Here is a 25457-nt window from a genome sequence, read left to right on the forward strand (position 1 = left end):
AGATGGCACTAATATGTGGCACTGATGACACATGGCACTTATACGTGGCACTGATGACACGTGGCACTAATACGTGGCACTGAAGACACGTGGCACTAATACGTGGCACTGATGACAGATGGCACTAACATGTGGCACTAATACGTGCCACCGATGACAGATGGCACTAATACATGGCACCGATGACGCGTGACACTGATGACAGATGGCACTGATAAGTGGCATTGATGACACGTGACACTGACAACAGATGGCACGTGACACTGACAGGTGGCACTGATGACAAATGGCACTGACAGATGGCACTGATGACACGTGGCACTGACGACAGGTGGCACTGACGACAGGTGGCACTGACGACAGGTGGCACTGGGGGCAGGTAGCACTGGGGGCAGGTAGCACTGGGGTGGATGGCACTGGGGGCAGGTAGCACTGGGGTGGATGGCACTGGGGGCAGGTAGCACTGGGGTGGATGGCACTGGGGCAGATGGCACTGGGGCGGATGGCACTGCTGGGGGAGGATGGCACTGCTGGGGGAGGATGGTACTATTTATTTTTTTACTTTTTTTTTATTTTTTTCACTACAGGTAGAACGGCTGCCGCTGCAGCCGTTCATCTCTCCCCTCTCACACTGTCTGTGCGAGGAGGGAGAGCGGCGCTGAGAGATGATCTCATATGTTTACATATGAGATCATCTCCCATTGGACACGCCGATCACGCTGTAAACGGCCGCTGTGATTGGCCGTTTACAGCGATCTGTGTTTGCCTGTCCCCGGGGGACACGGCGAACACAGAACTTCCGCGATGCGTGCCCGCGGCGGCGCGCATTGCGGAAGTAAACACCAGGCCGTCCAGGGACGGCCAGGCGAAGGAAGCCACCTGCTCTAAGGCCGTCATTCGGCTATAGGGCAGGCGGGAAGCGGTTAAAGGCACTCCCTTAACAGGTGGGTTAATCAATTTTATTCATTTAAAAAGACCACAACCCAAACAGAGGGGAAATATAGCGTCCTTCCAGGACCCAGCCACGGCGTCCTGTACACACATATATATATATATATATATATATGTGCTCAGACCATACGCCGCACACTGCATCAAATTGGTCTGCATGGCTGTCGCCCCAGAAGGAAGCCTCTTCTAAAGATGATGCACAAGAAAGCAAACAGTTTGCTGAAGACAAGCAGACTAAGGACATGGATTACTGGAACCATGTCCTGTGGTTTGATGAGACCAAGATAAACGTATTTGGTGTCAGATGGTGACAAGCGTGTGTGGGGGCAACCAGGTGAGGAGGACAAAGACAAGTGTGTCTTGTCTACAGTCAGGCATGGTGGTGGGGGTGTCATGGTCTGGGGCTGCATGAGTGCTGCCGGCACTGGGGGGCTACAGATCATTGAGGGAACCATGAATGCCAACATGTACTGTGACATACTGAAGCAGAGCATGATCCCCTCCCTTCAGAGACTGGGCTGCAGGGCAGTATTCCAACATGATAATGACCACTGCCTTGCTAAAGAAGCTCAGGGTAAAGGTGATGGACTGGTCAAGCATGTCTCCAGACCTAAACCCTATTGAGCATCTGTGGGTTCTTTGAGAGTTCTTTTCCATGAGCTGCCATGTTGAAATTCCAGTGACCAGTATGAGAGAGTGAGAGTGATTACACCAAATTTAACACACCTGCTCCCCATTCACACCTGAGACCTTGTAACACTAACCAGTCACATGACACCGGGGAGGGGAAATGGCCCAATGTGGACAAGCTGTACACTCACTACTTTACATTGTAGCCAAGTGTCATTTCTTCAGTGTTGTCACATGAAAAGATTATTAGGCCCCTTTCACACTGGGGCAGAGCGGGTATCGGCAGTAAAGCGGCGCTATTTTTAGCGCCGATTTACCGTTGTTTTAGCGGTGGTATTTGGCCTCTTTCACACTGGAGTGTGAAAACGCCTCAATGTGAAAGGGGCCTCAGAATAAAATATTTACAAAAATGTGAGGGGTCTGCTCACTTTTGTGAGATACGGTATATATATATATATATATATATATATATATATATATATATATATATATATATATATATATATATAAACACTCACTGGCCACTTTATTAGGTACAACTGTTCAATGGCATGGTAACACAAATTGGTAATCAGCCAATCACTTTAGATATGGTGAAGACGACTTGTCAAAGTTCAAGCCAAGTATCAGGATGGTTATCTTCTTTACTGATTTCCGTACTATGGTTCTCTATGATGTACACCAGTTTGCACAATTGAACTGAATGACTAGCTGACCAGCCGCCGTCATTATACAGAGGCAGGTCGGCTCTCTCCCGCAAATCGCTGTAGCTGTACGTCGGCCCTTTAAACAGCTATAGCGGCGGGGGGGACCCGATGTCCGCTGGCCATGCACGATCGCGGGCACGAGAGCCAGAACGGGGATGTATGTGTGTGTGTGTGTGTGTCTCCCTCACTAGTTAGGAGCAGCGATCTGGCTCCCCCTCTAGTCAGTCACATCCCCATACAGTTAGAAACACCTCCCAGGAAACACATTTAACCCCTTTATTGCCCCCCTAGTGTTAACCTTTTCCCTGCCAATGACATTTACAAAGTAATCAGTCCTAAATGAAGGAGGCATAGCAACTGGTATCGTAATTACCTACCAACCTATGGGGGAGCCCCAGTTTCTCCAACCAAGGCCCCCCACATCTTTATGAACTTGTTATAGTTGTCCTGTTTGATAAAGAACACTCACTCGTTTCCTATTGTTAGATTGACAGTCGCTAACCAGGTCTCCGCAAGTGGAGGCTGATGCGACTGCCACTGTTGGGCGATCAATTTCCTTGCTTGGAATAGCCACCTTAATACTGGTTCAACGGTATCTTCCGGAACACTACACCCCTCTGTTATACCCAGAAGGCAGGTCTTGACACCGTAGTTTCTAATACTATCTTGAAAGTTTTATTAATCTCATCTACAATCTTCAACCAAAATCTGAATAGATTAGGACACTTGCAAAGCATATGAATAAAATCTCCAGGTGCCCCACACCCGGGGCACTGGTCATTCTCCTGCCATCCCAGTTTGCACATTTTCTTGGGGGTATAATATGCTCTATAAAGAAAATAGAGGTGTGATACCTTCTGTGAGGGGGAAATTGAGACAAGTGTTGCTTGTTTAACCCCTTGCCGTCCGCCCTATAACAGAAACACGGCGGCAAAGTGGTTTCAAAATCCTGACAGGACGTCATATGACGCGATCAGGATTTTGGGGGAGCATCGCGGCGATCGTTGTTGCGGGGTGTCAGTCTGACACCCGGCAACTACAATCTTGGTAAAGAGTCTCCGACGGAAACTCTTTACCACGTGATCAGCCGTGTCCAATCACAGCAGATCACAGTGTAAATAGGAAGAGCCGGTGATCGGCTTTTCCTCACTCGCGTCTGTCAGACTCGAGTAGAGGAGCGACGATCGACTGCTCCTCTGACAGGAGGGTCTGTGCTGATCGATTATTAGTGCAGCCCCCCCCCCCCGAGGACGCCCACACTGGACCACCAGGGACACCACCAGACCGCCAGGGATGCCCAGCACGAGGTATGCCACCCTAGACCACCAGGGATTCCACTCAGTGCCCACAGTGGATGAAAATCAGTGCCCACAATGGGCATCACTGATTGGCATGCATTATTGTTTGGCACTGATTGGCATCCAACAGTACAGTATAATTCAATACAATGTCGCCTATCAGTGCCAATCTGTGCCGCCTATCAGTGCCCATCCGTGCCACCTATCAGTGCCCATCCATGCCATCTGTACCGCCTATCCATGCCCATCTGTAACGCCTATCCATGCCCATCCATGCTATCTATCCATGCCAATCCGTGCCAGCTATCAGTGACAATTTGTGCCACCTATCAGTGCCCATCCGTGTCACCCATCAGTGCCACCTATCAGTGCCCATCAGTGCCGTCTGTCAGTGCCCATCAGTGTTGCCTATCAGTGCCACATATCAGTGTCCATCAATGCCACCTCATCAGTGCCACTTCATTGGTGCCATCTCATCAGTGCCCATCAGTGCCACCTTATCAGTGCCCGTCAGTGTAGCCCTATCAGTGCCCATCAGTGAAGGAGAAAACGTACTTATTTACAAAGTTTTGAAACTGAAACAAAAAAAAAAATTTTTTCAACATTTTCGGTCTTTGTTTATTTGTTTAGCAAAAAATAAAAACCGTAGAGGTGATCAAATACCATCAAAAGAAAGCTCCTTTGTTGGGAAAAAAATTATAATAATTTCATTTGGGTACAGTGTAGCATGACCGCGCAATTGTCATTCAAAGTCTGACAGCGCCGAAAGCTCAAAATTGGTCTGGGCAGGAAGGTGTTTAAGTGCCCCCCCCCCCAGTATTGAAGTGGTTAAGAATCCGGTCCCATTCCACAGTGGACAATAACATCTCCCTCCCATCTTTTTCTGATCTTAATAGGGCCGGCACCATCTAGTATTCTTTCCCCAAGTCTGGCATGCAATCGAGAGATTAACCCTTTAGGCGAGTCCAGAGTCATTATGTGTGTCAAGATAGGAATCTGAACCATTGAACTGTTTGAGATCCGAACTGTGTCTGGACTGCATGCCTGACCGGGAGATCTTTATAGAACAAACTATTTGACAAATTGAATTCCTGCTTCGAGTTTGCAAATGATTTTATAGCATTACCCGCAAACAATTGACTCAGCCGGTTAATACCTTGGTTCACCCATTCCCTAGATCTCTCAATTCCACTCAACACAGCTAGATTTTTGTTATCCCACAAGGGAGTCAATTCTGATGTTCCTTGGTATCCTAGTATGGCCAGGGCCATTTTAAGGCAGGGCAAAAGGGGCAGCTGCCGTGGGCCCTGTCATTGTTGTGGGGCCCAAAGCAGCTGCCTCATACTTGCCAACTATCCTGGTTTAAATTCCCTCGTCCCTTGAAGTTTTAGTCCCGTGCTGTGTCCTGATATCTCAGTGTGAAGTGCTGCTACTAATGCTGCCCAGCTCTGCCCTATTGTTGTGTACAGATGACTCACCTGCAGACACTGTGTTTACATGCCAATTACCGGCATTCATATGTAAATAGCAACATCATTCATATGTAAATAGTGGCGGCCGGCGGCATTGATATGTATATCATGCCCCCCTGAGGTCATATCCACAGTAATCTCTAGCAACCAAGCAACAAGCAGAAATCATGTGCTGTAACCACTAGCTACTAATCAGTGGTGATGGACGAACGGTTCGCCCGGCGGTCGTTTCGCGGCGAATTTCGGTCGTTCGCGGTCCGCTCGTTCGCTCGCTTTTTCCCGTCGTTCGCCCCGGCGGACTTACGTGTTTAATGTGTAAAAGAACTTTAACCTTTGATGACACGTTTATCATGTGGTACAGGACAGCCAATTGAGACATGACAGCACATGAACACTTGGACATTCCCCCTAACCTATAAATACACCCGATCCGGTGGCCATTTTACATTCTTTCTTCTGCTACTGTAGGGAAAGGTTGCTGTGTGGAGTAGGGAGAGATAAATCGCTAGCTATTTGGTACACAAAAGTTCTTTTCAGGACTGGTATAGGTGTTAGGTGTATATAGGTTTGCTATGCTACTGATTCTTGCAGCAGCCTGAGTGTCTTTTGTCAGTTTAGAGAAAGGGAAAGGACGGTGTGTGCTACAGGGCCAGCCAGATTAGTCTTTCATCATCATCATCATCATCATCATCATTAGCTGTTACTATCAGATCCACAAAAGAGCTGTTCCAGTAACCACTAATGCCGCGTACACACGAGAGGGATTAAGTCTGACAGACTTCCAACGGAGTTCCGACGGAGTTCCGACAGAGTTCTGGTGGACTTTTCGACCGAGCGGACTTGGCCACACACAATCACTCCAAACTCCGACGGAGTCGAACGTGATGACGTACGACTGGATTCGACATAGGAAGTTCATAGACAGTAGCCAATAGCTGCCCTAGCGTCGGTTTTAGTCCGTCGGAGTAGCACACACACGAGCAAATTTTTCGAAGGGACCGGGTCCGGCGGAGTTCCGTCGGGAAAATTTGAAGCATGCTTCATTTCTAAAGTCCGTCAGACTTTAGCGAAGCTAAAGTCCGTTGCAGCCCACACACGATCGAATAGTCTGACGGACTCAGTCCGTCAGACTTTGGATGTCGAAAAGTCCGCTCGTGTGTACGGGGCTTAATCGTTCCAGTCTACTCTTTTTTGCCACTTTGTATAGGGACAGGAAGGAAGCAGTGTTGTCAGGCAGTGAGGGTCAGTTTAAAGACTTGCTGTTACTATTAGTTCCACAAAGGTTCTTTTCAGGACTGGTATCAGTGGTACGGTAATAGGCTTGTACACGTATAATATTCTTTCTTCCAAATATAGAAAGAATATTATACTTGACTGCTGCCCTTCTGCTGCAGTCTACTAATCATTCACAACTCACTTGTTCCACAAAGCTCTTTATCAGGACTGGTAACTTGGTCTGTCTAGGGTGCTACAGTACATAGGCTTGAGTGCGGTACAGTCTGCTGTTCTGTAAGGAACGCTATCGGTCCACAATAGATAGGGTTGAGGTGCACTACTGCTGACTGCTGCCCTATACTGCAGCAGTCCTTCAGCGGTATAGGGACTGACGTACAGTCTGCTAAACACTAATACACAACCTGCTTGGTCCACAAAAGTTCTTATAAGGACTGGTAACTTGGTATAGGGTGCTACGGTACATAGGCTTGAGTGCGGTACAGTCTGCTGTTCTGTAAGGACCGCTATTGGTCCACAATAGATAGGGTTGAGGTGCACTACTGCTGACTGCTTCCCTATACTGCAGCAGTCCTTCAGCGGTATAGGGACTGACGTACAGTCTGCTAAACACTAACGCACAACCTGCTTGGTCCACAAAAGTTCTTATAAGGACTGGTAACTTGGTATAGGGTGCTACGGTACATAGGCTTGAGTGCGGTACAGTCTGCTGTTCTGTAAGGACCGCTATCGGTCCACAATAGATAGGGTTGAGGTGCACTACTGCTGACTGCTTCCCTATACTGCAGCAGTCCTTCAGCGGTATAGGGACTGACGTACAGTCTGCTAAACACTAACACACAACCTGCTTGGTCCACAAAAGTTCTTATAAGGACTGGTAACTTGGTATAGGGTGCTACGGTACATAGGCTTGAGTACGGTACAGTCTGCTGTTCTGTAAGGACCGCTATCGGTCCACATTAGATAGGGTTGAGGTGCACTACTGCTGACTGCTGCCCTATACTGCAGCAGTCCTTCATCGGTATAGGGACTGACATACAGTCTGCTAAACACTAACACACAACCTGCTTGGTCCACAAAAGTTCTTATAAGGACTGGTAACTTGGTATAGGGTGCTACGGTACATAGGCTTGAGTGCGGTACAGTCTGCTGTTCTGTAAGGACCGCTATCGGTCCACATTAGATAGGGTTGAGGTGCACTACTGCTGACTGCTGCCCTATACTGCAGCAGTCCTTCAGCGGTATAGGGACTAAGAGTTTTGTCACAGGGTGATTTAAAAAATGACAGGCAGAGGAAGAGGCAGGCCCTTCCGCAGGGGTGGCAGGGGTAGGGCAGGAGCAACAGCCTTGAGCCAAAGTGAGAAGTTGCAGAAGGTGCGTTCAATGACTTTAAAGGACGCACTTGACTTGGTTGAGTGGCTCACTCAGCCTTACTCTTCTGCACCCTCCTCATCCTCTCGATCTGCACCCTCTTCTTCACTCTCTGCTATGTGCACCCCCAAAGACACTACCACCAACAACACCACCACCACCACATACCTTCCGCTTGAGTCACAGGAATTATTTTCCGATCCATATCAAGAGGACATTTTTGATGTGCAGCCACTCTTGGTATTGGATCAGGAAGAGGAGGTAGCAACAAGCGCTACTCAGCAGTCTGACGACAGTACCCAGATCAGCCCAAGGAGGAGGTTGGTCCCCGGTGTTGCTGCCTACTCCGAGATCTCTACTTATAGCGGTGGGGAAGGTGACGTTGATGATGACGTGTCTAGTGATGTCACGTGGGTGCCCACAAGAGAGGAGGGGAGTTCAGAGGGAGATATGGACCAGCAGATAGGGAGGAGAAGCAGCAATAACTTACATTGCACAGCAGGGACAAAGCAGACTGCAAATGTATCAGGAGCGAGTCATCGACCATGTACGGTCACATCTGGCGCTCCCAGGACACCGGCACATGGCTCCGCAGTGTGGGCTTTTTTTAATGTGTCCGCTGCTGACAATAGCGTTGCCATCTGCAATCTTTGCAGTCAACGCGTTAGTCGCGGTAAGCCCAACACTCAACTAGGGACGACCGCCTTAAGAAGGCACCTGAGCAGCCATCACCGAGCCCAGTGGGAGCAACGGAACACACAAAGCCACACTCCAGGCTCTCACCGTCCAGCCTCGTCTTCTACTTCTCCTTCTCCTCTCTCCTCACAATTGTCCTCCACTCCACCTTCCATCACGCCAAGCTCACGTTTTTCTGCAAAAAGGCAGGCTTCCGTGGGCCTAATGTTTGAGCGTAAAAAAATGATGACGCCGGATAACCCTCTTGCCCAACGGTTGACGGCTGGCTTGTCAGAACTGATAGCCCGCCAACTACTGCCATATAAACTGGTGGACTCGGAGGCCTTTCGCAAATTTGTGGCCATTGGAACACCACAATGGAAGGTCCCAGGAAGGAAGTATTTCTCAGAGAAGGGCATCCCAGAGCTATATGGCCATGTTCAGCGGCAAGTGAATGTATCTCTGGCACACAGCGTCGGTGCCAAGATACATCTGACCACAGACACGTGGTCTAGCAAACATGGGCAGGGAAGGTATATCAGTTTTACTGCCCACTGGGTGAACCTTCTGACGGCCGTCAAGCATGTAACCCGTGGCACCCGTGTAGATTTGGTTTTACCGCCACGGATTGCATGCAGGCCTGACTCTTCTTCTCCTCCTCCTCCCTCTCCTCCTCAGCTGCCTCCTCCTTTTCCGCTGCTAGCGTCTCTTCCGCTGCACCGCCCAAGCTCCCCAGAACCTATTCCACATGCCAGGTGAGACGTTGCCATGCCGTGTTGCGTCTGTTGTGCCTGGAAGCCAAGAGCCACACTGGCCCGGCACTCCTTTCAGCTTTGCGTTCACAGGCAGATGAGTGGCTAACACCGCTCAATTTGACAGTTGGTAAAGTGGTGTGTGACAACGGTGCCAATCTGCTTAGCGCATTGAAACAGGGCAAAATCACGCACGTGCCATGCATGGCACACATCTTAAACTTGGTCGTGCAGCGATTCCTTGTCAAATACCCTGGGGTCCAGGACATCTTGCGGCAGGCAAGGAAAATCTCGGCCCATTTCAGAAGATCTTACACGGCCATGGCTCGCCTTGCTGACATTCAGCGGCGACACCATCTGCCGGTCAGACGTCTTATTTGCGATTGCCCGACGCGATGGAACTCAACCTTCTATATGCTTGATAGGCTGCTCCAGCAGAAATGTGCAGTTAACGTCTACCTGTATGAACTCTGCGAAAGAATTGGTTCTGGGGAGCTGGGTTTTTTTTCACCGCGCCAGTGGCTGCTCATGCGCGACGCATGCAGACTTCTGCGCCCATTTGAGGAGATCACCAAACTGGTCAGTCGCAGCCATGGCGCCATCAGTGACATGGTACCTTATGCCTTCTTTATGGAGCGTGCATTGCGTCGTGTCATTGATCAGGCTGTGGAGGAGCAGGAGCGGGAAGATGAGGAAGTCGCAATGCTGGATGAATTCCCAGGGGGGGCTACTCTATCTGAGACAAGTCAACAACAGGAGTCTGATGAGGAGTCAGAGGAGGATGGTGCTGGGGCGGATGAGCAGGAGCAAGAAGAGCATGCTTTAAACCTTTCTGGGATCCCTGTTGTGCGTGGATGGGGAGAGGAGAATGAAGAGGACGACATTATCCTGGATGATGAGCATGACCCGGGCCACCACACCGCTTCCACTTTAGTGCAAATGGGGGCCTTCATGCTCCAGTGTTTTAATAGGGACCCCCGTATAAAAAGCATGAGGGTCAAGGACCAGTACTGGGTGGCAACGTACTTAGATCCCCGGTACAAACACAAAATGGCGGAAATGTTACCGCCGTCGCAGAGGGCTGTCAGAATGCAGCACTTCCAGGCCTTGCTTCGAGAAATGCTGCATTCTGCTTTTGCATGCGCTGGCAGAGGAGCAATTCCCACTCCCAGAGAAGGATTTGCGGGTACCAATCCAACAGCGCCTGCAAGAAGAGGCCGGTTTGAAGATGTGTTGGTGACTTCGGATATGAGGTCATTCTTTCAGCCGACCCATCGACAGGTGTCATCCCGATCCAGCATCACGGAACGCCTAGACCGTCAGGTGTCCGACTACATTGGGTTAACGGCCGATGTGGACGCTCTGAGGAGTGATGAACCCCTGGACTACTGGGTGGGCAGGCTTGACCTCTGGCCAGAGCTTGCCCACTTTGCAATCGAACTGTTGGCTTGCCCCTCATCCAGTGTCCTGTCCGAAAGGACGTTCAGCGCAGCAGTGGGGATCGTGACCGATAAGCGTACTCGCCTAGCTCACAACAGTGTTAACTACCTCACATTTCTAAAAATGAATGAGGCATGGATCTCGGAGGAATTCAACACATGTGACCAGTAGACCATATAATGGGATTTTTATATACAGCTTACCTGTAAAATCCTTTTCTTGAGAGTACATCACGGGACACAGGAGCTTCATTACATAGTGGGTTATATAGGCACCTCTGGTGATTGGACACTGGTTGACCCTAATTAAGGAGAATTCCTCCCCTATATAACCCCTCCCATCCGGGAGGCACCTCAGTTTTGTAGCAAAGCAATAAGAACCACGTAAAACCCAAGAGGGGCGGGAGCCCTGTGTCCCGTGATGTACTCTCAAGAAAAGGATTTTACAGGTAAGCTGTATATAAAAATCCCATTTTCTTGATCATACATCACGGGACACAGGAGCTTCATTACATAGTGGGATGTCCCAAAGCAATGCTCAGGTTGAGGGGAGGGAGACACAGATCATAAGCATAGACCGCCAGGGACCTGAGGACCTAAACTGCAGCCTGCAGTACACTGCGCCCGAAGGCGATATCCTCTTGCCCTCTGACATCCACCTGATAGAATCTGGTGAATGTGTGGATTGATGACCAAGTCGCAGCCTTACAGATCTGAGCCAGGGAGGCCTGGTGATGCACTGCCCAAGAAGCACTGACAGCCCTAGTAGAGTGCGCTTTCACCTGAAAAGGAGGAATCTTCCCCTTTAAGCTATAGGCCTGAGAAATAACCTGTCTGATCCATCTCGAGAGAGTGGACTTTGACGCTGCCTGACCCCTTCTAGGGCCTTCTGGCAGAATAAATAAGCAGTCAGTTTTTCTTATCTGAGCAGTTGCTTGAAGATAAAGACTGATTGCTCTAACCACATCTAAAGTGTGTAAGGATTCTTCCTCTATGGACTGAGGATTTGGAAAAAAGGATGGTAGGATTATATCTTGATTCAGATGAAAACCTGAAACCACCTTAGGTAGAAAGGACCTGTTGGGACGCATAACCACCCGGTCCTTATGGATAATTAAATAGGGCTCTTTACAAGAAAGAGCTGCCAATTCTGATACCCTTCTAGCCGTGGATATGGCTACTAGGAAGACTAGCTTCTTTGTCAAGAGGACTAACGAAGCAAGATGCAAAGGTTCAAATGGTTGGGCTACTAAGGCCGAGAGAACCAAATTCAGATCCCATGGGCATACCGGAGGTCTGACTGGCGGTCTCATCTGCATAGCCCCCTGGATAAAGGCCCGTATCAGGGAATGTGATGCAAGCGGTCTTTGAAAAAAGACCGACAGGGCCGAAATCTGCACCTTGATGGTGCTTATGGCCAAATTCAATTCAAGGCCTGATTGGAGAAAGGCCAAGATTCTGTTAATGACATACCTTCTGGGATGCCATCTCCTGGGTTCACACCAGGAAACATATGCCCTCCAGATCTTGTAATAGATACGCCTGGAGGCCGGCTTTCTGGCATTGACCAGAGTGGAAAGGACTGGCCCCGAAAGACCACGGTCTTTTAAAATGTGGGTCTCAGCAGCCAGACCGTCAAATTCAGACTGCGTAAAGCAGGATGGTAAATTGGGCCCTGCGAGAGCAGATCTGGCCGGAGGGGGAGGGTCCATGGCCTGCCCACTGCTAGCTTCATGATTTCCGCGAACCATGGTCGCCTGGGCCAAGCCGGGGCCACTAGAAGGACCGACTTCGCCTCCCTCTTGACCCTTCCCAGGAACCGTGACAGTAGCGGGTTCGGGGGGAAGGCATAAATCAGATTGTACTGATTCCAGGGAACCGTCAGAGCAACTGACCCCTGAGCAAGTGCATCTCTTGTCCTTGACACAAAGTTGTCCAGTTTCCTGTTGAATCTGGACGCAAAAAGATCCACGTCTGGAGTGCCCCATTTGTAACATATGTCTCGAAACACATCGGGGTGCAGAGCCCATTCTCCTGGGCACAACTGCTGGCGGCTGAGATAATCCGCCTGCCAATTCTCCACTCCTGGGATGAAGACTGCAGAGAGGCACGGAACATGCTCTTCTGCCCAGACAAGTATGCGATTCACCTCGTTTTGGGCCACCAGACTTCTGGTACCGCCCTGGTGATTGATATAAGCCACCGCGGTGGCATTGTCGGACTGAATGCGAACCGGGAAGCCTCGCAGTCTGAGAGACCACTCTCTGAGTGCCATGTAAACTGCCCGAATCTCTAGGATATTTATGGGCAACAGACTTTCGGTCGCAGACCATTTTCCCTGCGAACATGTTCCCTCTAATACGGCTCCCCAGCCTGTCAGGCTGGCATCCGTTGTGACAATCTTCCATGAGAGGGGAAGAAATGTTTTGCCTTTTAGCAAATTTCTGGTTTGTAACCACCAAACAAGACTCTTGCGTGCCCGGGGGGATAAACGCATAGGAAGATCCAGGGATTGGGGCTTCCTGTTCCAAATCGCAAGGATGCATCTTTGCAGGGGCCTTGAGTGGAACTGGGCAAATGGGACGGCCTCGAATGAGGCGACCATCTTTCCCAATAGTCTCATACATAGACGAATAGAGGGAGATCTTCTGCCCAGAACTAGGCGCACCAGATCCCCAATGGCCAAGGCCTTTGGCCCTGGAAGGAACACCCTGCCCTGAGCGGTGTCGATAATGAGACCCAGGTAATCCAACCTGGTGGTCGGTTGCAGAGACGACTTTTCTAGGTTTATAATCCAACCTAGGCGGCCCAGATGTTCTAGCGTTTTGGTGACGCTGCGATTTAGGCTCGTTATAGTTCTCTCTACGAGAAGCAAGTCGTCTAGGTAAGCCATGACGGCTATGCCCTGAACTCTTAAAGTTGCTAAGAGAGGATCTAGAATCTTCGTGAAGACTCGGGGGGCCGTGGCTAGGCCGAATGGCAGGGCCACAAATTGAAAGTGGCGTTGCTCTACCGCGAACCTTAGGAACTTCTGGTGCGCGGGAAATATTGGCACATGGAGATATGCATCTCTGATATCTATTGATGCCATGAATTCTCCTCCCTGCAGGGAGGAAACCACAGTGCGTATAGACTGCATCCGGAAGGTCTGGATGTGTAGAAACCGGTTCAAGTCTCTCAGATCCAAGATAGGTCTGACACTTCCGTTTGGTTTTGGGACGGTGAAGAGATTCGAATAAAAACCTGAACCCTGATCTTTCGGGCTCACCTCTACTATCACACCTTGGGATAGTAACTGATCTAAGGCCAGGAGTAGCGATTTCCGCTCTATTGGATCCTTGGGGATCCTTGACCTTAGAAAACGAAAGGGTGGAATCTTCTGAAATTCTAGCCTGTAGCCCAGAGATACCGAAGAGATCACCCATTTGTCCTGAATCTCCTCCCGCCAGGCGCCTGCAAACTGCAGGAGCCTTCCCCCCACTCGGCCGAGCGGGGGCGCCCCTTCACAAGGAGGTCTTGGAGGTTTGCTTGGCAGGCTTCCGCCCCCAAGTCTTTTTCTGTCCCTGGGCTCGGCCCTGAGGCTTTCTAGCAGCGGAGGGCTGGGAAGGCCGTCGCCACTGTTTAGAGCTTGACGCTTCGGGAGAAAGAGTACGCCTGAATGAGGGACGCTTACTCTTCTTGACTGGAAGGAGTGTAGATTTACCTCCTGAGATATTTTGGATGAATTTATCTAGTTCTTCTCCAAACAAACGTTCCCCTTTAAATGGGAACCCAGCCAAATGCTTCTTGCATGACATCTCAGCGGCCCAATTTTTTAGCCATAGAGCCCTACGCATGTGTACCAACATAAGGGACAAACGGGATGCTTGCTGGACAGAATCCAAAATCGCATCAATTATGAAACATAAGATGTGAGGCATCTCTGCATATTTCACTACTTCCTCGCTGGGGAGGAGTTCAAACATTTGTTTGACCTGTTCCTTAAGGAACTGACACAATCCTACGGCTGCGACTGTAGGTTGCACCACAGCGCCGGCCATGGAAAAGGAGGCTTTTAACAAGGTTTCCAGCCTTTTGTCAGCTGGATCCTTAAATACCTGTGCATTATCCAAAGGACAAGTTAGGTTTTTATTCACACAAGAGATAGCCGCATCGACAGATGGGGCCCCCCATTTCTTGGTGAAACTTTCCTCCACGGGATAATACATAGAAAACCTCTTGGGAGGAGTAAACAGTTTATCGGGATGTCCCCAGTCCTCATACATCAAGTCAGCCATTAAAGGATGAATTGGGAAGGAACAAGCAGTCTGTGGGGCTTTCCTGACTCCCAGGGAAGAGACAGAGGATGTAGCGACTTCAGCAGGCGGCATTCTGAATGTGGTACGCACCAATTCAGTGTAATACTGCACCTGCTTTCTGAGTGCCTGGGAGGAGGGGACTAGCTCCTCATCCTCTGACTGATCCGACTGCTCATGATCCCTTTCTAAAGATAGGGATCTCTCCTCATTTTCAGAGCAACTGTCTGAGAGAGGGATTTCAGCAGAGGGAGGGGATCTACCCCTTTTTCTGCTATCTTTTAGGGAAGTAGAAATAAAATTCATTATCCTCCCTTCAAAACTCTCCAATGAAGCCCTAAGGGAGTCCTCAGTGACATAGACCGGGGCTGCGACATTAGGAGAGGCTGCAAAGCCTGAAAGGGGCACTGACTCGTCTTGAGATGCAGGCTCCACTCTTGCAGAGGGGGATGGTAATCTGCATGCACCCTTGGAACCCCTGGACCTAGGCGGTGATTTGCCAGTGCTTTTGTTACCTGCCCCTGAAACCCTCTTACGAGGAGACATAGTACTGAGCTACAAAGCAGAGTTACTAATGTAAAATGCAATCACTTGTTTGTGCTTAAAGTCTCACAATAAATCAATATTAGCTTAACTGCACAATATGATGCCGAGTAGGTGTCTTAGGGTTTGCCTGGATCCAATCCCACGGATGCTTACAGCCCACAGCTCCTGTGCCTCATCTTACAGTCCCCTGACGCTCTGGGCTTTTAAATCGGCCGTTTTGGCGCCTGCATTACAGCATAGAGCACCTGATTGTGCACAGCTGGCAACCACACCCCCCCCCCTTTCCCCATTAGGCCGGGAGCGCGCCCGGCGCGCGTGCACGCGCCCGCGCGCGTGCACGAGGACCGCGGGATCCGGGGGGGGGGAGGAGAACCCAAAAGGAGTGACCTGGGACCCCCTGATCTGCGTGGGACCCCTCTTTTACCTTTATTGTGGCAGGGACTGCAAGGAGACGTGAGAGCTGGAGAACCAGGCATTTCACTGAGCGTGTTTGTTTGAAAGGCATGTAAGTATGCATCAGGCTTGCTCTTACTCCATCTAGTGGTGGAAACCAGGTAAGACATACAACTACTCACAGTGAAGAAATCCATTCATATATTAAATATATAGGATGACTTCCCATACCTGTTCCCCGCCGCAGGAATTGCTGTGTTCAGACCAATTCCAGCCTTCACCCATCACGGCGGGTATTGTTAGCCAACCTTCAGGCGTATCTGGGGTTCTTACGAAAAGATCCTCCTACCTGGGCCTTGTAAAAAACTCTGCCAGAAACTTACGGGCGCCCTGAGTCAACAGTACCCCAAGTCTGGTTGTCCCAGAGTCCAGTCTTCCAATGGAGAGGACTTACAGGCAAAACCTCGTGTCTTCGGCAAACGAGGCCCGGGTACCATACCATCTTGGGAGTCAAATATCGGCCCGAGGTATGGATCCGGTTTGTTGTAGCCCTTCGGCCCTCGCCGGGACCCGCATAGAGCTAAGTTTTACGTGACCATCGACCAGACACTGGCGAAAAAACTGAGGTGCCTCCCGGATGGGAGGGGTTATATAGGGGAGGAATTCTCCTTAATTAGGGTCAACCAGTGTCCAATCACCAGAGGTGCCTATATAACCCACTATGTAATGAAGCTCCTGTGTCCCGTGATGTATGATCAAGAAATATGTCTATAAACAATTTTTTTAATCAAGCACACAGACCTTCTTTCTTCATTTGGCTCACTTCCTTGTCCCAAAAAAGCACACCGTACTATATGCCCCTACCCTCCTCTTTGAAGAGGTTGAGCGGTGTCATATTTCTACTGGGGCTGCTTATGATATCCCTGTGCTGTGCTGACTTCCTCCTGGGGGTTCTTATTATGAGGGGATCACACTATCCCTGTGCTGTGCTGACTTCCTCCTGGGGGTTCTTATTATGAGGGGATCACACCATCCCTGTGCTGTGCTGACTTCCTACTGGGGCTGCTTACGGTGCTGCTGTCAGTGCTGTATATCACGGTGCTGATGTCAGTGCTTAATGTCACGCTTCTGATGTCAGTGCCCTCTATCACGGTGCTGCTGTCAGTGCTGTATATCACGGTGCTGATGTCAGTGCTCTATGTCACGCTTCTGCTGTCAGTGCTGTATGTCACGGTGCTGCTGTCAGTGCTGTATGTCACGGTGCTGCTGTCAGTGCTGTATGTCATGCTTCTGATGCCAGTGCTGTATGTCACGGTGCTGCTGTCAGTGCTGTATGTCACGCTTCTGATGTCAGTGCTGTATGTCACGGTGCTGCTGTCAGTGCTGTATATCACGGTGCTGATGTCAGTGCTTAATGTCACGCTTCTGATGTCAGTACTCTCTATCACAGTGTTGCTGCCAATGCTGTATGTCACGGTGCTGGTGTTAATGCTTTATGTCACGCTTCTGATGTCAGTACTCTCTATCACGGTGCTGCTGTCAGTGCTGTATATCACGGTGCTGATGTCAGTGCTTAATGTCACACTTCTGATGTCAGTACTCTCTATCACGGTGTTGCTGCCAATGCTGTATGTCACGGTGCTGGTGTTAATGCTTTATGTCACGCTTCTGATGTCAGTACTCTCTATCACGGTGCTGCTGTCAGTGCTGTATATCACGGTGCTGATGTCAGTGCTTAATGTCACGCTTCTGATGTCAGTACTCTCTATCACGGTGTTGCTGCCAATGCTGTATGTCACGGTGCTGGTGTTAATGCTTTATGTCACGCTGCTGATGTCAGTGTTCTGTATCAAGGTGCTGCTGTCAGATGCCTCTATCACGGTGCAGGTGTCATTGCTGTATGTCACGCTGCTGGTGATCATCTCCTGCACCGTCTTCTTTGCCTACCCTGGTCCCTGACCTTCCCTCTCCTCCATTGCCTTCATGCGCTCCACAGTCCTGAATTGTCAGAACAATTTCCCAAATAAAAAAAGAATGCTAGTAGTTATCGATCCCAAATTCACCTCATACATGTATTATGTCATTGTCCAGGTGGTGGGACTACGTTTTCCCTCCCAATAATTACCACGTGGCTGCAAATTCGACATGAAGGTTTGAAACGTTCGCCTCCCATTGAAGTCAATGGAGCCCGCGGCGAACGTTCGGTTTCCCGAACGTTTGGTCCCGTTCGCGTTTCGCGTTCGCGAAACGTCCCGTCGGAAGTTCGTCCATCACTACTAATCAGTGAGCCGTAATGTGTGCTGTAACCTCTATCAACCAGTCAGTGAGTGGTAATGATACACTTTAACCTCTAGCAACCAGTCAGTGAGCGGTAATGATACACTGTAACCTCTGGCAACCAATCGCAATAGCTGCCTGATATGATTCAGTAAACTGATTTTGAGCCTAACTGCTATTTATTGCATGTCTCAGAGCAGGTGGAGAGCAAAACTGTATGAGGGGGGCCCAGGAAAAGTTTTGCCCGGGGTCCAATCAATATTAAAGACGGCCCTGAGTATGGCCTTTGTTGTTTGCCATATTTTAACAATTAGCTTTATCGTTGAGCGGCGTAAGGTAAATGAGTTTGCCTCTAAGGCCTCAATAAGTGTGTTATGCGGGCATCCTGTCAACATCAACCTACCGCTGGGGTTACCCCCATTGGATGCTCCTCCCCCTGCTAAGTGCTGTAGCTGGGATGCCAAAAAAATATATACTGGGATGTGGAACCGCCATACCCCCTGTGGTAGTGAGGTACCCCACCAGGGTTTGGACGGAGGATTCTCAACCAGATAGATTGAGTGGCTCCAGTTTATTTGCTTATTTGGGAGGAAACTGGCTTTTCAGTTTCCTCATTGTTTGCGAAAATCCGTTTTGTGATCTGGAGCCTGGGGATTTCATAACGATCCTGGTGGGATGAAATCGCCAGTCCCGGGTCCAGGTTTTAAGATCCACCAGCATACTGACTGGTCAGGTGTGTGCTGGGCTATTTGTAGACATCTGACCATGGTTCTGAGCTCCACCCAGAGAGACAGGAGGTCTCCAGGAGTCCAGAGAGTCCAGGTGTGCGCTAGTGAAGGCCAGAGACCCAAGTCTGAGGATCAGAGCAGTGAGGGGCTGCTTTCTAGATAGACACTGTGTGCATCTAATGCCGCGTACACACGACCGGACTTTTCGAGGGACTAGGTCTGGCGGTCTTTCCGACTGAGTTTTGGCGGAGCTCCGACGGACTTTCCGAATGAACGGACTTGGCCACACACAATCACACCAAAGTCCGACGGATTGGAACGTGATGACGTACGACCAGACTAGAATAAGGAAGTTCATAGCCAGTAGCCAATACCTGCCCTCACGTCGGTTTTTGTCTGTCGGACCAGCATACAGACGAACGGATTTCTCGGTCTGGCGGAGTTCCAGTGGAAAAATTTAAAACATGTTCTATTTCTAAAGTCCGCTGGATTTTTGGCAAGCAAAGGTCCGATGGAGCCCCACACACGATCGAATTGTCCAACGGACTCGTTTCGTCAGACCTTTGCTGTCAAAAAGTCTGGTCGTGTGTACGCGGCATAAGGAGACAGATGAGAGCCTGAAGTGGAAGGACTGAGCAGCAAGGAAGCTGAAAAGAGGTACAGTAGTTGTACGGGAACCCTGTTATATGGCCAAGAGGGCTGAAGGGTAAAGCCTAGGTGGCAGTACTGTTGAAGAGAGCCAGGTGGCTTGGCATTTTTTCATTTATTGTTTTTGGGAGAAGAACCCCGGTGTGGGCAACCAAGTGTGTGTATGAACTTTATTTTGTTCCTTTTAATAAAAATTGGCTACCATGCCCTTAAACTAAAGTTCCTGTTCAATGTGAACTTTCTGAAAAGGCATCTACCACTGAGTTAAGCATCCCCCAATGTCACACCCCCTCCCTTTTTTGAGCCTCTTTTTCTCCCTCTCCTTCCCTCTTTTACCTTCCCTCTCCCTCTCCATCTTTTTCTTTCTTTCTCTCCCTCTCCCTCTTTTTCTTTCTGTCTCTCCCTCTCCCTCTTTTTCTCCCTCTCCCTCTTTTTCTCCCTTACTCTCCCACTTTTTCTTTCTTCCTCTCCCTCTCCCCTCTTTTTCTTTCTTCCTCTCCCTCTCCCTCTTTTTCTCCCTCTCCCTCTTTTTCTTTCTCTTTCTCTCCCTCTCCCTCCTTTTCTTTCTTCCTCTCCCTCTCCCTCATTTTCTTTCTCCCTCTCCCTCTCCCTCTTTTTCTCCCTCTCTCTCTTTTTCTTCCTTTCTCTCCCACCCTCTCTCCCTCTTTTTCTTTCTTCCTCTCCCTCTTTTTCTTTCTTTCTCTCCCTCTCCCTCTTTTTCTTTGTTTCTCTACCTCTCCCTCTCTTTCTTTCTCTCCCTCTCTTTCTTTCTCTCCCTCTCCCTCTCTTTCTTTATTTCTCTCCCTAAACACTCCATGGTTACAAGAAGAAATTCAATACAGTTATAGGAAAAAAAACGAGGTGTAAAAGGGGTATAAAACAAGTGGCGTTGAGATGGGGGGGTGGGTTGGATGGGGGGATAGCAAGGGGAAGAAAAGAAGGGAAGCAAAAATAGCTTAGATACTGCACTAAATATTGCAATCTAAAGTCAATTCTCGTCCCAAAAATGTGTCAAAAGTGTCCGATCTGTCCTCCACAATGTCGCAGTCCCGCAAAAAAACACAGGTTGCCGCCATTACTAGTGAAAAGAAAAATGTATTTTATATATATATTCCCTATTTTTAGATGCTATAAATTTTGCACAAACCAATTAATATACGTTTATTATTCTTTTTTATTATTATTATTATTATTATTATTTATTATTATTATATTATTATTTTTTTATATTTTTGGTTAAAAAAAATCACAATAGGCGTATATTAATTGGTTTGCGTAAAATTTATAGCATCTAAAAATAGGATATATATATATATATATATATATATATATATATATATATATATATATATATATATATATATATATATATATATATTTTTTTTTTTTACCAAAAATAAGTAGAAGAATATATATCGGCCTGAACTGGGGCAGATATAATTTTTTTAGGGGGGATAATTATTATAGCAAAAAGTAAAAACTATCACTTTTTTTTTTCAAAATTGTCACTTTTTTTGTTGATAGCACAAAAAATAAAAAACACGGAGGTGATCAAACACCACCAAAAGAAACCTCTATTTATGGGGAAAAAAGGACATCAGTTTTGTTTGGGTACAACTTCACACAACCGCACAATTGTCAGTTAACGTGACGCAGTGCCGAATCGCAAAAAATGGGCTGGTCAAATCCTTCCAGGGCTGTAGTGGTTAAAGAGGATAGGGTTGGCGCCAGCCCAGACAGTTTAGCTCCCGAGGGGGTGTCTGGGACAGTCAATAAACCCTTTACCTCCACCATAGATCAAATTCCAGGAAGCCTATATAATGATAACATTATCCTACTTTGATACCGTGTTTCCCCGAAAGTAAGACAGTGTCTTACTTTCTTTTTATCCCCAAAAGCCCCACTATGTCTTACTTTCGGGGTATGTCTTATATTGGAAAAAAATTGTCGAATTTTTTGTTTTAACCATAAAATTAACATTTATTAAAAACCTGAACAGTATTGTATTCACCACAAAACAGTTTTATAAAAGGAAGTGCCAAGAATCTTGTTACAACATTGCATAACATGTAAAACAATGAAAAATGGTAAGAACGAACAGTGGAATACTGGGAGATAAAACAGATTTATGTGTGATACAGTACCACCTGCTGTATTTAATCCAGTGTGACACCTGCTGATACCCACTGGGTTACATACAGCAGATGATACCCCAGTATGCCAGTGTGTATGTTTTACTGATGTATGATTAATACTGTGTGCATTACCGTATTTTAAGCAGGAGGCGGCAGTGACAAGTGCAGGGGATGGCGCGGTGACGTATGGAGAGGGGGACGGCTCAGGCGTGGGCAGGAGGCGGCGCTCATTAAGCTCAGAGGGAAATGGCAGACGCGGCGACGTATGGAGAGGGGGACGGTGCGGACGTGGGCAGGAGGCGGCACGCAGCTAGATGAGAGGGAGGCGGCAATACCCCCGTGTTTCCCCGAAAGTAAGACATATGTCTTACTTTCGGGGTACGGCTTATATTAGCCGACCCCTCTGAAACTCCCGATACGTCTTACAATCGGGGCTGTCTTACTATCGGGGAAACAGGGTATCATTCTGTTTCCTCCTATACATTTATTTACATGTTGTTGTTTTACAACCTTGCACTATACAACAGATTTTGTTTACTTATTTGATCTGTTATATGTGAAAAACATTAATAAAAAACGATTGATTTAAATCTTCTGCCCTTGTTGTTATAACTTCAGATAGTAAATCCCTTATACAGCCCACTTACTGTTTCTTGTCCGGTCATTAGCCTAGTCTTATGACATCATGCAGAGCTCTCACTCTTGTGAGAGTTTGCCAAATTGCCAGGAAGGGAGAGAGGATGAGTCATATGAGGTCCAATGAAAGCTGCAGAGCTGGAGGTGTGTCTGTGTAAATCCAGGAAGTGAACAGGCAGCAGCTTCAGCTGCCCACAGTTAAAATGGTTGCAGCCAGACTCAGAGGAGGGAGATTTCTGCAGCATATTTGGCAACTACAGAATCTGAATATATATAAAATAATATCCAAAGTGGTTGGAGGGAAGCTTCAGAATGGCAAAGATGTTTTTATTACAAATTATGGGAGCGGACTGCAGTTCCTCTTTGATGTGTCTCTTAACATGATGTATACAAAGCAATTACGGTAGTAAACAAAAAATTTAATAAAAGACCAAAAATATCTCATCACATTTGCATTTTTCCTGATTGCCCAGACAGTGAGCGAGAGGAGAGAGATTGCCGACCATTCTGATAATTATTATATGTAGCACTAACCCTTGAAGAAGCTGCTGGTTAGATTTGGGCTTACCGTTACCTTCTGTTTTCCTTGTTGCACGTCTAGGGATGTCCCGTGGTAGGTGGCCCAGTAACTTGAGAGACGGACAACAGATCCACTTCAATGAATTTTATTTGCAAAATGTAGACAATGAACAGTCTCTTAAATTGGGATCAGAGGGTTGGAAAGGAAGTTCAGGTACTTTTAGTGTCAAAGTCAAAATGCTGAAGAACTTGCTCACTTTGACTGCATCCAGAGAATAACCATTCGCAACTGGATGATCACTCAGGTTGGACAGTCCCTTTCTCACAAGGCCTAGCAGCCAACAAGGGGCTTAACTCGGGAACAAAGTCTCTGCCACAGACGTTGTTGTTGAACACATAGGGAAACTAAGCTTGAAAACACTCGTAGGATACCTGGATCTTTCAGGCAGCTTGGCGATATCCACAAGACCGGATTCTCTCGGGTACCTCAGCGCTTCCAGGCTCTTACTAAGAAACCAACCCGTACGTGGTCTTCTTCTGAAGAGTCATCCCCTGGAATGCTTGAAGTCACTGGGTCTCTCCCAAACCGGAGACGGCACCCAACCACCTTAGAATCGTTCTTTAGTTTCCTTGCCTCTGGCTAGCCAGCCCCGAGACATCAAAATTGGGTGGATCTGCACCCCAGGCTATGACCTTCCTGGGGGCTGGTCAGGAGTACCAGGACCATGAAGTCAGTATATCATTCTAGAGCGGAATCCCGAACCACGTGACGTCCGCATCTTAAATACCCTCTCCCAGAAAGCGCAGCGAGAGAGCACCTCCCACTGGGCAGGCTCCGAGAGAGAGTAACTTAAGCACCTAACCAGACAATAGTCCCATGCCTGCCAGAAGAGACAGTACCCCCTTTGGCCAGGCTGAAGATCTCACATGTCATGGTTATGCAATAGAGTTCGTCTGCTTACCTGTTTCCATGTGTTTATCTCTAGAGACCAGCCGACCCTCACCTGACTGCTTTTGTAATCCATCCTCTGGCATGACTCCACCCTAGCTCCTATCAGAGAACTCTATATTAACCTGTGCACTGCAGGCCAGCCCTGCTGATCAACCATTGTGTATTCCTTTGTGTGTTTAGCTTCCTGTTACCTGCCGTGTGCTCTTCTGTTGTTCCGTTACCGACTTTGGCGTGTCCTTGACTATTCCTGTTTGCCTGTGATCCTGACCTATTGGCGTGTCCCTGGCTATTCCTGTCTGCTTGTGGCCCCGACCTTGGCTTTATCCCTCACTATCCCTATCCTCCTGTTGCCTACTGTGGGTGCGAGCTGGGGGACCCTGGGGGTCGCAACCTGGAGCCAGTTGCAGCCAAGTTCATCCTCACCACTAAAGGCTCTGGTGAACACCTGCTGGCTCTTAGACTCCGCGCCCCAGGGAATCTTACGCTCTAACCTTGGTGGGATATGTCTCCATCCACAGCAGTCATCCTTAGGGTCCACAACCTTTGCGGTTCACTCCTGATCCCTACGGTGTGCATCTGTCACCTCGCCTCAAGGTGGCCTGACATCACAGTCCTGTCAGACTGATGCCGAAGTCTAAATTTAGACAATTGTCCCCAAACCAAACTGCAGTTTAGGCATAACTTTAACTTTGAAAAAACGCATAGCGTGTGCTCTTCAGGAGCCGCCACTACACATATAATATAGGACAAGGCCAGAGTAATATAAACACTTATTTTCCAACTTACTCTGTGCTGGAATCCATTGTGTTCAGATAATTTTTTCATGTAGTACATGTCATGTAGTGCTTTGGCCAGAACATGTACAGCCGTGTATGCATAGGAAGGTATTGATGTATTACCAGTTAATATGGAGGACACATCTTTTGTACTGATACACAATTTTGGCCGAAAACCATACACTAAAAAAAACATGCGAGTTTTATTATCGTTTGGGGAAAGGCATTTAAACAAATAAAGCCAAAGATCTTCCATTATCGGGTCATGTAAGCAATCGAAGACTTTGAAACCATCAGGATAAATATTGGGGTTTACGGACATTTGTCGTGGCCAAACAAATATGAAGCTGCGGTTGACTTTTATAGAGTTCTTTTCATTTATACTAATTAGTTTATTCCATGAAGGTGGGAAAATCAATGTGATCCGATTTAAAATCGAGGATATATAAGTAAAAAAGTGCATTGTGGCAGTTCCACACACTATGACAACTTTAGCTGTTGATTTACCAAGAATATTATTGATGATTCTGCGATTATTATTTTCCAAAATGTCCTGGATTTTAGTGATATATTCTATACAGATCCTGTGTTGGCTCATCATCTTGCTCAGCTCTTGGGCCTCCTCCTCACCGCTGCCATCCCATGATGTTAATATTCCAACCCAGTTCCACCCAAAATGCTGCAACAGTTTTATAAGGGCTGTATAATGGACCCGATCGTCTGGGGTCATACGGAATAAAGTTGGATACATTTTGCCATCACTCAGCCGAGAGTCGGTGACTCGATAACTGATCTGGATAAGACATTGAGAACATTTTTAATGGGATGGCATTATACAGACCAGTGTTTCTCATCTGGGATTCCGCTAGAAACCTTCAAGGGTTCCACCGCAAATCAATTTTATGGTGGATGTATACCACCCAATATTTTCTCAGGTCTGTTCTTAATGCTCGCTTACAGTCAGTATTGTCAACTTGCATTAATACTCAATGGTTCCTCTGTAGTTCTGGCTCTTATACAGTCA

General features: G+C 48.0%; 1 protein-coding gene across 1 annotated transcript in view; it reads right to left on the reverse strand.

Annotated features, from left to right (window-relative positions):
- Positions 1 to 25184, reverse strand: part of LOC143926815 (vomeronasal type-2 receptor 116-like) — a 67901-nt gene extending 42717 nt beyond the window's left edge. The window contains exon 1 of the mRNA XM_077450857.1: positions 24444 to 25184. Within this exon, the coding sequence (XP_077306983.1) occupies positions 24444 to 25184 (741 nt within the window). The remainder of the gene's footprint in view (positions 1 to 24443) is intronic.
- Between the last annotated feature and the right edge of the window lie 273 nt (positions 25185 to 25457).

This window comes from Lithobates pipiens, unplaced genomic scaffold (genome assembly GCF_037356315.1).
Source record: "Lithobates pipiens isolate NorthernLeopardFrog02 unplaced genomic scaffold, aLitPip1_a1.2 Scaffold_23, whole genome shotgun sequence".
Taxonomy (NCBI): Eukaryota; Metazoa; Chordata; class Amphibia; order Anura; family Ranidae; genus Lithobates; species Lithobates pipiens.